At 39.8% G+C, this 14368-nt stretch overlaps 1 protein-coding gene across 3 annotated transcripts in view; it reads left to right on the top strand.

Annotated features, from left to right (window-relative positions):
• The window catches only part of LOC128738215 (cytokine receptor-like), a 357136-nt gene that overhangs the window by 123003 nt on the left and 219765 nt on the right, over window positions 1–14368 (top strand). For all 3 annotated transcript variants that reach the window (XM_053833187.1, XM_053833189.1, XM_053833188.1), the window contains one exon: window positions 9329–10239. In XM_053833187.1, coding sequence (XP_053689162.1) covers window positions 9329–10239 — 911 coding nt within the window. The remainder of the gene's footprint in view (window positions 1–9328; window positions 10240–14368) is intronic.

Raw genomic sequence — 14368 nt, 5'->3', positions numbered from 1 at the left:
TAAAACCAATTCTTATGAAATTTTGCATATATATTCGAAGTGTGAAAACCTCTCGTTTGATATTAAAATAATTGAAATTTGGTTATTTTTCTTGGTTAAAATCATTATGAATTATTGTTAATTTTGGTGTGGTGTATTCAATAACTCATAACTTTCAAATTAAACATCCAATCAAAAAACCATTCAATAGTGATCTATCCGGCTATATTACCTGCCAAATGAAACTAATAGCACGTAAATCGGGTTGTCCATCTCTGAGAAACAGGCGATCATTTGAACCTTGTCAATACTGGTTTTTTAAGCATAACTTTTAAACCACTTGTTTGTTTTCAATAAAAAGTGGTGTGAACTTCAGCAATAGTCAGAGCTTTTATTTGGTATTAAGATCGATGAAATCGATTATGTGGTTCCGGAGAAAATCGTGTCACGTAATTTTCACATTTTTGCTTATAACTTTTAAACTAAAAGTCAGACCACGAAACCATTTAATGGTGATATACTAGGTAATAATACCTTTCAAATAAAAGTTATAGCAGACGAATCGGTTCTGCCATCTCCGAGAAATAGGCGATTGAAAATTGAAGCGCACACATATATACACACACACACACACACACACACACACACACACACACACACACACACACACACACACACACACACACACACACACATACACACACACACACACACACACACAGACATTGCTCATTCGTCGAACCTGATCGATTGGTATATGTGACACGGCCCTCCGGGCCTCGGATCACCTTCGTGTTTTTCGACCAATTCCTAAACCTTTGTTATATTGTATAACAAAGGTAAAAATCAAAACTTTATTCGAATCAAAAATAATCGAGACAAGCCGATTTGCTGTTTGAGCTGGATACGCCCATATCAAATTAGATGGTATAATTTATTTATTTACTACGTCTTCAGAATTAGTACTGTACAGACTGAAATCTATGATAATTGCCTTATGCTAATTTTAAAACGAGAGATCGTGAAAATGCAGATTTTGGTACAAGTTTGATAAGTATCGAGCTACCAGTAATAGTATTATTTGATAGGTATCAAACTTGTACCAAAATCTGCAAAAATAATGGAATAATTCGAGTTTCCACCACTACTAATACTATCACTACTGGTACTTGCGACATTTTGAAATACACCTACTGAAAGACACCTTTTTCAATATTATGTAGATGGTTACATAAATTTTGATTATTACTGGTTCACTAAGTCTGGCTTAATTACGATAAACATGTGAATAAATATTTCAACTCTTTCGATTGACAGTCGTAGCTTATGGAATGGATCCCGTCGAGTTCCACTGTCATATAACTTTCAGTGAGCAGGTATACTTGTAAGGAAACGATTAAACCTAAATTTGGCTGCAACTTTCTGCAACTAAAAAAGTGAAGACAAATCTTCGAGAAGATGTACGAATTCATGATAAGCAAATTCGATTATTTCGAACGATCCTTGCAATGATTTCAATATATGATAGTAGGCGTTGATTATTCTGCTAATTCAGGATACCATGGAAATGAAAAGGGACATCCAAAAATTAATATAACTTCTTAAATTGATTTTGGAGTATACTCCAAAGAAACTCCCGTAGCGCAAAACAACAATTTAGTTCGTTTCGGGGATATCGAAACAGAATGACGCGCTTCTAAGGCACACCCGTGCAAAGGCTCATTTCAACAGAACTTACAAGAGACATAGCATTCCCATTCCATCTTAGTCTACGATAAGGATGTACAAGGTCTAAAACTAATATTTTATTTAAAAAATACTCTAAAGTATTGCACCTTGCAAATTTCGTTTTTCTACATTCGAAAGTTTAACAGAAATTTTAGCGACATGTTATTCAAGTAAAATCATAGTGTCAAATGTTAATTTTAAGGTATGATAAGGTAGATGCTCCATTAGTTGCGCCACTAAGCACAATTTAACTTCATTTCTCTTGTTTATTGAGGTATATGCTTCAATCAATGCTTGAGGGATATAAATTTATCAAATACAAGGTATTTGTCACAAGGTACGACAATTGCTTTCATTGTACGAGCTTTATAAAGAAAAAATGAATTTTCCGATTCAATTATATTGTACCAACAGTTGCTCTAATGTTTCCTTAATTAAGTTTGGTGTTCCTTTAATTGTGTTATTCCATATACATTGCTAGGTTGCTAAGTGAAAAAACATCGTAGCAAAACTATAGAAATGAGAGCCTAGAGTTGTGCGCTCCAACTGCGCGTATAGTTGCGTTAGATTTTGGAAAATTGGCATTTTAGCAAATAATGCTTTAATTTTAAATGGTGTAATCTAACTACCAATACTTCTAAGAACCTGTTTTCCCTACTAGCACAGTTGTTATAAACTAGTTTTGGTAACCGATTAACGACTAATTTCAGTCACAAATAGGTTGCAGTAACCAGAAATGACAAAAGAGTGCTACTTGGGTTATATAATGAACGTAATTGTTTTATCTAAAATGCTACGGTGACGAAAATATGTAGCGCAACTATTGGTACTACCACAACTATTGGATCAACTACCCTATCTGGTTTTGGAAAAATAATTTTTATTTATCTGAAAAAAATATTATAGATTAGCGTATGAAAAAATCCACTCAAATCCATATTCGTACGGGCTTCAAATTAATAGTTTTGATTTCGCAAATGTGGCTTAATTTCAAAGATTAGCATTTAGTATGGTATCCCTTGGTCATTGCAACTGCCTTTAGTCGTTTTTAAATGCTGTCTACCAGTTTTTTCGTGTATTTGGTGGAAATTTGGTCCCATTCGTCCATTAAGTGCTTTCTAAGATCGTTTTTTTTTAGAAATTTGATGGTTTCTAACTTTTTTGTAGAAATATTCCAAAAGGTTTTCAATGGGATTGATGTCTGGAGATATTGTGGTAAGTTTTCAGCAGTTGTAAAGTAACCGTGTGGGTTTCTTAAGTGCTTTGTGCTATGGGTTGAACTTGAACCTCTGACTAAATTCCATTTTGTTGGCACTTGGCTTCAAATTTTGCTTTATAATGTCTAAATAGACATTTTGATCCACTATGCCATCGATGAAGACTAAATTGCCAACACATTTAGCCGTAATCCACCCGCTTACCACCACTCCCACACCCCAGTCGTGTTTAACCATCGCTTTCAGATTTTTTACATTTAGTTGATCGATACAAAACGACGACCATCTGTGACGATGATGCGGATAAAGTTGCCAGAACTGAAGCTGTTTATGTTCAGTGGAACATTACGTGACTGGATCACATTTCTTGATAATTCAAGAATCTTATCTCTGATAACGCTCATTTGTCGGAGATTGACAAATATACGTACCTCCGATCATCTTTGTCTGAAGAGGCTTTGCAAGAAATTGGATCGATTGAACTCACATCGGATAATTATTCGATAGCATGGAGCCAGCTTGAATCGCGGTACGAGAATAAAAAGCTCTTGGTGAAATCGCACCTTGATGCGCTTCATTCGGTAGACCAAATGAAAAAGGAAACGTTAGAGTCTCTCAATCACCTGCTCAACGAGTTTGAAAAACACTTGCAAATGTTAGGCAAACTTGGAGAGGAAACCGCGAATTAGAGCACTACTTTGGCACACATCCTGGCGAGTGAATTAGATGCCGCAACGTTGCGTCTTTGGGAAACCGAACATCGATCTGGGAATGTCCCGAGATATACTAAAATGCTTCAGTTCCTGAAAAATCACTGCATTGTTCTGCAATCGGTTATGCCAAAGAGTTGTCATCCACCCGATTCTAGAAGGTCACAACGGTCGTTCAGCAGCTATGCAGGAACACAAGTTGCTTGTCCTTTCTGTAGTGACGAAAAGCACTTTGTTTCACAATGTAAAAAGTTTAGATCGATGAAAGTGGAAGAGAGGAGGAATGCAGTAAAAAATAATCGATTGTGCTTCAACTGTTTATCCAGAGGTCATAGGTCAAAATCCTATTTGCGAGGTTCCTGCCGGGTGTGCGGACAACGACACCACACGGTGCTGCACCTAAGCTCAAATCAGACTGGTAACACATCTCCTGTTTCACAGCCGACGCGACCGCAACCGACCCAAGGGAACCCACACACGACACACACACCAACAACCTCACGACCACAGAAACAAGCACACACTCAAACTCATCAGAAGGTTCCTAATCCAAATACACAAAACGCACTTTCAATTCCAAGTTCAAGAACTCATGCTCAGACGCCACTCACCACAGACACAAACCACAATATTGTCCTCTCTGCTAACGAAACCAAGGCATCACGATCGGTGCTACTTGCTACTGCACTAGTGATACTTGAAGATCATTTTGGGAACTCTATCCTAGCTAGAGCTCTGCTTGATAGCGGATCTCAGCTGTGCTTCATGTCAGAAAATATCTCTCAACGGCTGAAATTTAAACGGTCTAAGAAAACACTTTCTTTCAGCGGAATTGGACAAACCACGAAGAAATGCAAGCAATCTGTCGTGGCTCGTATTCGTTCCCGTGTATTCTGCTTTGCTGAGAAGGAAACATTTTACGTCATACCACAAGTAACACAGAATTTGCCACTCGCAAGGATAGACACAAATGATCTCAATATTTGGGTGGATTGTTTGCGGTCGAGTTTTGAGTTGCACAAACCGTCAACCAGTTGTTACCAGCGTGTGTGGCGAGCGTTTGGACAACTTGATAACGAGATTTCGGGAGCTAGAGACGTGTCACACATGACTACTAACGGCTTGCCTCGCCTTGCAGCAAACCCTCTGAAAGCCACCAAGAATGTTGCCGTCGTCAAATCTGCGACAGTCTCTATATGTGCCGACTTAGACGCTCCACTAGTACCCTTTCAATAGAAGAAGAAGCCTGCGAGACGTGGTTTGATCAACTATCAGAGACACTAGTGGGAGATTCATCGTAGCATTGCCAAAGAAGGATCACCTTATATCTCGCCTCGGAGACTCGAAAAATACTGCACTCAAACGTTTTCTCGCACTGGAAAAGCGGTTGTATGGCAACGATAAAATTAAACAAATATCCAGTTTGTCCAGTTTGACTTGCGCTTGGGCCACATGAGAGAAGTCACTGAGGATATAGAATCAACGGCTCAACAGTATTATACACCATATCATTGTGTACTCAAACCAGAAAGTTCGTCAACAAAACTGCGGGTCGTTTTCGATGCGTCATGCTCTACTACTTGCGGAATTTCCCTCAATGATGCCTTAATGGTTGGTCCGACAGTTCAAGATGATTTGCTCTCGATCATCATGCGTTTTAGGCTCCATCGAATTGCTACAGTCGCAGACATTGAAAAAATGTACCGCATGGTTCAGGTACAGCAGCATGATTGGCGATTCCAGCGTATCTTTTGGAGAAGCAATCCTAACGAGTTCATTCACATCTTCGAGCTTAAGACGGTGCTTTAAACGCCGGCGGTTCCGGATGCTGCGACGGTGTTAGCGGAAGATTTCTATGTTGATGACATGATGTCGGGCGTACACAGATTCGAGAAAGGTGTGCAGCTGTGCGTTGAGATACAGAGACTGCCAACCCAGCCAGCACCAACTCGTATATCAATGTACGAAAATTATCGTAAATATCTCTTAACAAACTCGGATTCGTAAATAAAGCCTAATAAAGTGCGCACAAGTTGATATTCTATCGTTTATAATGCTAGTAACTGACAAACATACGATTTTCAGCACAAAGTCGTATAGCTGTATGAAGCTTATCGCGCTTAATCGTATCTTATCGTATTAGTGTACCTATATAAGCGTATCACTCAAGATTATTCCTCAGTGCGTATATCGCCTCCAAAATGATACGGATAAGTAGCTATTGCACGTCGAATACGATTTTGTTGGATACATATCAGTACGTAACTCTTAATTGCAATCTAATCATACATATGAAAATGCTGACTGGGAAGCGGCGGCGGATTTACGCTCAGAAAATGGAGCTCGAATTGCCCAGCAGTCCTCGAGCATATACCTGAAGACTGCAAAGATGAACGGACTTGGTTTGAATTAGACGACTCAAGTGCGACAGTGAAAATTCTTGGACTTATTTGGGAGCCGGCATCGGACTATTATTTCAAATTCAAGGTTCCTGCCTGCAACCAATCTGATATTTGTAAACGAGTTGTGGTTTCGGATTTGGCACGAGTGTTCGATCCGCTTGGACTAGTTAGCCCTATAATTGTCGCAGCGAAAAGTTTCGTCCAATCTCTCTGGCAACAGAAAGTAACTTGGGACGATACACTCGCCACAAACCTGCAGTCGTTTTGGATCGAGTTTCGACGTAGCTTAGATCGCCTAGAAGATTTCAGAGTTCCGAGATGGCTAGCGTTCGGCAAGGACTGTCGTTCTATAGAGCTACACGGTTTCTGCGACGCCTCTGAAAAGGCCTACGGGGCATGTATGATGTACACATTTCGATGGTAGTGTCACATCGCGCCTGATTACTGCAAAATCAAGGGTAGCACCGAAAGAGGACGTCAAAAGGCGAAAGAAGAAATTGTCAATACCCAGGTTAGAGTTGTCCTCAGCGCTGGTACTTGCTCATCTACACGAGAAGGTCTTAAAGAGTTTAAAATTAACAGGGCAAAGGTGGTTTTGAACAGACTCTGAAATTTTTCGATACTGATTAGCATCGAGTCTATCACGCTGGCAAATGTTTGTAGCAAACAGGGTGTCAGAAATCCAACACTCAACACGTGAAGGGAAGTGGAACCATGTTCTGGGTACAGAGTACCCGGCTGATGTCCTATCGCGTGGTACTGTTGCAGGACAATTATTAGAGAATCAACTTTTGTGGAATGGACCATCCATCGTGGCTTGAACAGGATGAAAGCATAATGCCAAGGGCAGATGATGTACCACTAACAAACTTCGACATCCGTTTCCTGAAAAAAAAAACACTACCGTATCGGTTGTAGCCAACATGGCTCTACCGAATGAAATTTTTAGCCTGCGGTCGTCTGTCACGGATAGACGGCAAGGAGCCCTAATGTTCGCCGAACGGCAAGCCGCGCTTATTCAGCTCGTGAAACTTGATCAGCGGGAACGGTTTGATCAAAATATCAAAGGATTGCAGCGGAAAAATCAAGTGAAATCAACGTCTCGTCTCAATTCTTTCTGTCCGAGGCTACTGGATGGAGTAATTCGTGTCGGCAGCCGGCTCGCAAATGCACAAATCTCGTCAGGAAGAAAGCATCAAATTATTCTGGATAAATATTATCCACTAACTACTCTTGTGATGCTCCATTACCACCACAAAATGTTTCATACAGGCCGACAATTGCTTATTGCCAGCTCGTTTCGAGATCGTTTTTGGCCTATCGGAATTTGCAGTCTTGCGCGTCGAACTATTCACCATTGTGTTACCTGTTTTAGGAACAAGCCAACCGTTCATGAGCAATTAATGGCAGACCTGCTTTTTTAGCGTGTTACGCCGGCTCCACCTTTCCTGAGAGTTGGATTCGATTATGGCGGGCCGTTTCAGGTTGTGCATCCAAACCGAAGAGCAGTCCCGGTAAAATATTATGCCGCGATTTTTGTTTGCTTTGTGACGAAGCCGGTACACATAGAGACTGCCGTAGTCACAGCAGACAATCGTATCAGAAGCAACCGATGAAGGAATCGAGTTTAAGTTCATTCCAGCCAAATCTCCAAATTTCGGGGGCCGCGGCCGCGGTAAAATCGATGAAGCAGCACCTTAGAAGAGCAATCGGTACAAAAACTCTAACACCAGACAAACTACAGACTATACTTGTTCAGATTGAGGCCTGCTTAAACTCAAGGCCTTACACACATACCTACATACATACATACATACATACATTCACATACATAACTCATACATTGAATACAATCGACCCTTGATTAATTTATTTCGATTTTATACATTTTATCGATTTAATATACGGCGGTGAAGTGTTAAAGTTTGAATAACTTTTGAATCAATCGTCCGATTTTCAGTAACTTGGTTTCGTTTTATAGATCTCAACAGTAACTTTCAAATGATAATAAATTGTAGGCTGTTTCCTATTGAATTAATGCTTATAAGCAGCAAAAAGCAGTTTTAAATAATTTTTTTCCACATTTCTTTATGTAACTTTCAAACCACAAGCCCATTCGTCATGAAACCTTGAAGTTAAGGTTTTGAAAGACTCCCCTTTCATATGCAATCTATTTTGTTCAAATCGGTTAAGGGACCTATGAGATAATGGATTCCCATATTTTTCGTATTTTTATACATAACTTTTGAACTAAAAGTCCGATCAGTATGAAATTAAATAGCGAACAATGGGACACCTAGACCTTTCATTTGACACTAAGATCATTAAAATCGGCCCAGCCATCTCCGAGAAATGTTGGCTCAATCAAAAGCATACCACACACACACACACACACACACACACACACACACACACACACACACACACACACACACACACACACACACACACACACACACACACACACACACACACACACACACACACACACACACACACACACACACACACACACACACACACACACACGCACACACACACGCGCACACACATACACACACATACCCACACACACACATACCCACACACATACCCACACACATACACGCACATACCCACACACATACACACACATACCCACACACAGAAAATGCTCGGTTTTCGAAACTGAGTCGAATGGTATATGACATTCGTACCACTAGGCTTCTTTCGATTTTCAGTTTTACGAGTGATTCCTATACCTTTACTATATTTTCATATAGTCGAAAGGCAAAACTGTAGATAATAACTGGTTCTACAAATGTTCCATATATAACTTCGTCAAATGTTGCTCGGCTGAGACGGTACTGTCAAATGAATTAAAATTGAGTCAACGTGAACGAACCAGCCTTGGTTGATACCAATCTCCGAAAAATGCTGTGGATGCTCCAGTTGCCAGATGCCTCCCAGTTGGCTTCGAGGTATGACGCTGGCCTAATAAGCCAGTTGTCACATGTTCGAATCTCGGTTGGGAGAGGCTGAGTCAATAGGATCGTAGCAACTGGCCCTGCAATTGTCCTGCACTCTAACAGCTGGCTGCGTAGTCTGTCGTATAAAAACAGAAGGTCAAGTTTCGATAACGGAATGTAGCACCTATGCTTTGCTTTGCTCCAGTCCTAACTTGCGACACACAGAACAAGAATAAAACCGAATGTCCCACATCGAATGCTACGATTTTCAGCTGCAACAGCAATACTTTTCATCAATATTCATGTTCACATACTTTCATACATTTTCTGTTTTATATTTTCAGATTGTCAATGAAACAACCATTCAACTAAACATACATAACTCACCAGTTAATGTAATCCAGTATATATGCAAGTTGAATAATACTAAAGGTGTCGATATGCGAAGTGTTTTTGTAGGATACAAACCATACAACGTAACAAATTTTAAATGCCGTTCAGAGAATTGGCAGAAAATGAATTGTTCTTTTGAACAAGCCTACAATCCTATACCGACTAAATTTGATTTGAGTTTTCGATTCGATACATCTCCTGTCGATTTCACGTGCCCTCTTGAAGGTCAATTCAATAACACATGGAAGTGCTCCATAGATTTGGACTCTTCGTATCGACAATCACACGAGCTCTATTATTTTATGTTGGAATCAAGCAATATATTTGGAAAAAATCGGCAAAATTTTGTGGTAAACAATTTTAACAATGTTATTCCAGAAGCACCTTCAGAATGCACTGTAAGCAATATTACATCAAATAGTGCGGTGCTTAAATGGTCGATCTCTTACAAACTGCAAACTTTCAGAAGAGATTTTGTTTTTCAAGTCAAAATGCTCTCAATTTATGATAATGGAGCCTGGAAAACAATTGACGTCAGCCAGATAAAAAGAACATTAACAAACTATACGTTACCCATAGAAAATTTGATGTATGCAGATGTTCGTTATGATGTCAGAATCCGAATGAAAACCGCTACGGCTGAGGATATCGAGGAAATGTGGTCTAATTACTCAAGCTGCTTATTCAACACGTTGCCTAAAAAACCTGATAATCCACCAGAAGTAGCTGTAGGTGGATTCGAAATTAATGCATATAATGATATTTTTGTATACTGGAAAGAGATACCTAGAAGTAAACACAATTCTGCTATAGGTTTTCGATACAAAATCACGGAAATAAGAAAGAATGGTGTACCAATCAGGTAATAATATTTTTTTTATAGTGCAACCTCGAAAAAATTAATCGAAATGTCATTGGGTTCTTTCACTTTTTCGAAATATTAACAAATTTTTACAAAAGGATACACATTTTAATGTATAAAGAGCAATTCCAATAGAATCTACTAAAAAAATGAAAAATCTTACAGGACGCTTTCTTATTAGAATGAATCGTTCAATATGCATGCAGCGAAGAAAATAATGTTTCTTCCACGTGTAAATTAACCTCAAAACTACTGTCTTACCAACTCACGGCAAATATAGTGTCACGTTGTGCCGAAAAAAATAAGTTTTTTTTGTTTGATAATTAAGTTATTTAAAATATGAGATCGATAGTATTTAGCTATAAACCTAACGGTTCTTGTCTTGTCTAAGCATGAGAATGCCACCCAAATGGTTTGAGTCCCGGCTACTCCTAGAGGCGGAAAATATATTCCAATGAGTACTAAAAAATACGTTAAAATCTCGCGATTTAGATCTGTAGATTTAAGTAGCCATATTTAAATTAAAACCCGAAATTCAATTGAGAACAATTGAACGGAAAGTCGTTTAAAAGAAAGGGAGAGAGATGGAAGCGGACATTTTCGCAACGGATCTAACTGCGTAGAGACGCACATTTAAGTTCAATTTTATAGTGAATAGATTCAAAGGAATCGAGCTAGTGCTATTCAAATTATTTTAAAAGGTGTGTAAAAGATTAATTGTGTGAATTTGTTCTATTGTTTTGTAAATGTTAACGTGCTATTTTAAAATTTTATAGTTTGGTGGTGCGTAAGCAGAATTTCGACTGGCGTCCGTATTCTTAATACGGTTTATAGCAGAATAAGGTAAATTTTTGTTTTTCCTTTTTATTATATGATTGTAATTGTATGTACGTTCGGTTTGGACAGCGCTCGTCCAACGGGCGTTTTATTCTGGGTTTCTACGTTCGGCCATTTCTTCGTTTGAGTTCGTGTGCTAATAAAAGGTCCGCCCTGAGGGGTAGCCAAACGGAGGCGTTGGTAAGTTCGCTCAATCCGTTGCGAAATTTTCACGGCGGTCGTCAATTGCCGCTCGTGGTTTCTGACCCAACCATTTACGTTACAACCTTTCGTGGGTCGAAGTCCGAGAGTCGGTCCTCGGTTCGTGCGTCGCCAATTGCGCACCGAGGTACCGAGTCCGAAGCAAGGGTTCATTTCATTCGCGGCGGTCGGCAGCGGAATCTTAGTACGCGAGGGCCGTCAGCGAGTACGTTCATCCCTTGCGGAAGACTGCCCGGGAATCACGCGACAATTGCGTCGTCGTGAACACTCTCGTTGATAAAAGACGATAGCTATCTGTCCAACCACGCCACCCTCCGCAACTTTAGTTCGACCATTTAGCACACGAACAGACCACACGCCCACCGTCTCGAGCAGCGCCGACTGGCAACGTCAAACGCCACTGAAGGTTCGGTGGTCTACCCGGATCACACCAGGCCGCCGTCGTCGACTACTACAAAACCCTGCGCGCAGGTAGGTGGAAACCCTCCCTGAATAGTGTTGCCTGTACCAGAGTAATGTGCAATTCGAACGAACAATAAAGCTAGGTTAAAGTTAACTTGAGTTGAAAGTTGTGCACACGAAAATTTGTCTTTTGCTGGTATACCGTCATAATTCCGTTTAGCGGCCATACGAACTATAAATCGCATTCGATAAGTTAACTCTAAACGATAGAATAAACTCACACACCGAAGCTACGTTTTTTAAATTCAAATATCGGTAAATCCTCTTTGTGCGTTTCCGTTCAGAAAGTCGTCCGTTGAGTCTGCAGTTGAGCCGTGCGAGTCGTCCCTGGAGAGTTCTCAAAATAATAGTCGGGCAAACACACGACCGGTGGTCTCCCCTATTCGGGAGTGGCGCAAAAGCCACCGAGTTACCCATAAAACTTTCTCCCGATCTCGTCACGGTTACATTGGCGCCCAACGCAAAAGAAATTTTAGACAAAATTATCAAGTTTGATTAGAGTTCAATTATAAGCCATATTGCAAAGTGTACAGTCATTTTGATTTTGATAGTTTTTGGAATAACTTGTAAAAATACTACTTTAGGGCACAACGTTAAATCACCAAGCAGTTAAGAATTTCTCGTTTTGAACAAAGTTGTTTTGGGCATAAATTGCGTAGAAGTACGCCCAGCTCGAATCATTTTTTTTTCTTATTTCACTTGCGTTTACGCATTGCAAAACATTAACAAATTTTTTAGTATTTATCTTAGTTAATAAGAATATTTTTCAAGTTTTTAGTAGAAAATAAGGAAGGTGAAGGTTAAAATTTCGGGTTTTTTTCTTAGATTTCATTATAGTTTCTTTAGTTATCACCATTAAAATTATATTTAGGTGAAGGGTTAAGTTTTGATATTTTCATTTGGGTTTATTATCACCAGGAAGAAATAACTTCCCAATTTCAATTAAATTTGTTTCCTTTTAATTATAAAAATTATATTTCTTGAAAATGGCAGAGAGAAATACTTTGCCCACCGTGGACCACCTCAGAGACTACGAAATCGAGTTTGAGTTGCGTCTACGGAATGAAAACGTGGATTCGAGGGAAACCTTGGAGGATAAAAAGAGATTTTTGCGCCGTTTGTTCAGAGATAGCAAACGACCTGAATATTTTCCTAAGCATGGAATTATGGAAGAAGAAAAACTCATAAGTTCGAACGTTAATGAGATCATTGCCGGGCTGGAAAAAAGTTTTGATCGGGCATTGGTGTCGAGGCTCCGACACTATATGACCCGCACTATTACCGCAACCGCGAAGGATGATGAACAGAAGAAAATTAAAGATGGATTATTGGAACGTATAGGGGAAGCGATACAGAGATATGACAATGGGTTAGTTGGTGAAGCGACAGGGGGCACACTAGATGGGCAGGATAAAAATGAGAACGTTAAGTCTGATACGGAAGAACAATCAGACTTAAAAACTACAGCACCAACAAAGCCGTCCTGGAGAAAAATAGATACTGAGCAAGCAGACTCCAGAAACGAGAAAAATATTAGTCAGAGAAGAACAGATCCCAGAGGGGCATACAGTAAAAATGATCGCTATGAGGTTAGTGAAGAACAAAGCAGGCAGAGGAAACAGAGAAGAGAGGAAACGAATAGAAGAGACGATAGAACATTAACAACACGTGGGAATAGGCATCGCGAGCATGAAATAAATGAAAGATCAAGTGGTCTTGAGTATCGAACCAGGGAAAGGACTCTAGAAAGGGATGTCGAAAGCAACTCAAGCGGTCGACAAAGACAACCAACAAGAGCTAGAGATTACAGCTTGGGCAGTGAATACGATTCAGAAGACAGTAGAGACGATAGGGAATTTCGGAACCGACAGATTGAAGAGTCCCGTGGCAGAAGGCATAGAGGATATTCACCAACGTCGGATAGTAGCACTAGTAGAGAAAGAGGACATTATAGGAGATCTAGAGTTGAAAATTGCGATCTAAACTTTTCTGGAGACAGCAGATCAATCCAAGTAGAAGATTTTTTGTATCGTATCAAAAAGCTGGCTCGGCATGAGAGGGTACTAGAGCGAGAGCTTCTAAGGAATATTCACCACCGCCTGAAAGGGGAGGCTTACGATTGGTGGTTTACTCGAGAAGATAGATTCACAAGATGGGGGAAATTTGAGGACGAAATTCGGTTCAGATACGGAAATCCAAATAGAGATAGGGGCATTAGATCACAGATAAGAGACCTTAAGCAAAAAAGAGGGGAAACCTTTGTAGCTTATGTTACGGAAATCGAAAAAATGAACCAATGTTTACAGCGACCGTTTTCTCACGAAACACTGTTCGAATTAATTTGGGAAAACATGCGCCCACACTACCGATCAAAATTATCAATAGTGGATGTAAGAGATTTAGAGCATTTGATAAAGTTAAACCATAGGATCGATGCTAACGATCCAGGATTTTATAGGCCAATAACAAATAACAGAAACGAGATACATCATATCGAGTATCAACATTCTGATAGCGAATATTCAGAGCACGAAGAGGTTAAAATCTCAATGCTCCAGAAAAAACAGCAGGATGTTAACCGTCCGTCGCAACTAAACAAACAAATCCCTTCTCAGCCTCAAAGGCAACA

Source organism: Sabethes cyaneus, chromosome 2 (assembly GCF_943734655.1).
Source record: "Sabethes cyaneus chromosome 2, idSabCyanKW18_F2, whole genome shotgun sequence".
Taxonomy (NCBI): domain Eukaryota; kingdom Metazoa; phylum Arthropoda; class Insecta; order Diptera; family Culicidae; genus Sabethes; species Sabethes cyaneus.
Note: the sequence above shows the minus strand (reverse complement) of the source record. Positions and strands in the feature narration are given on the sequence as shown.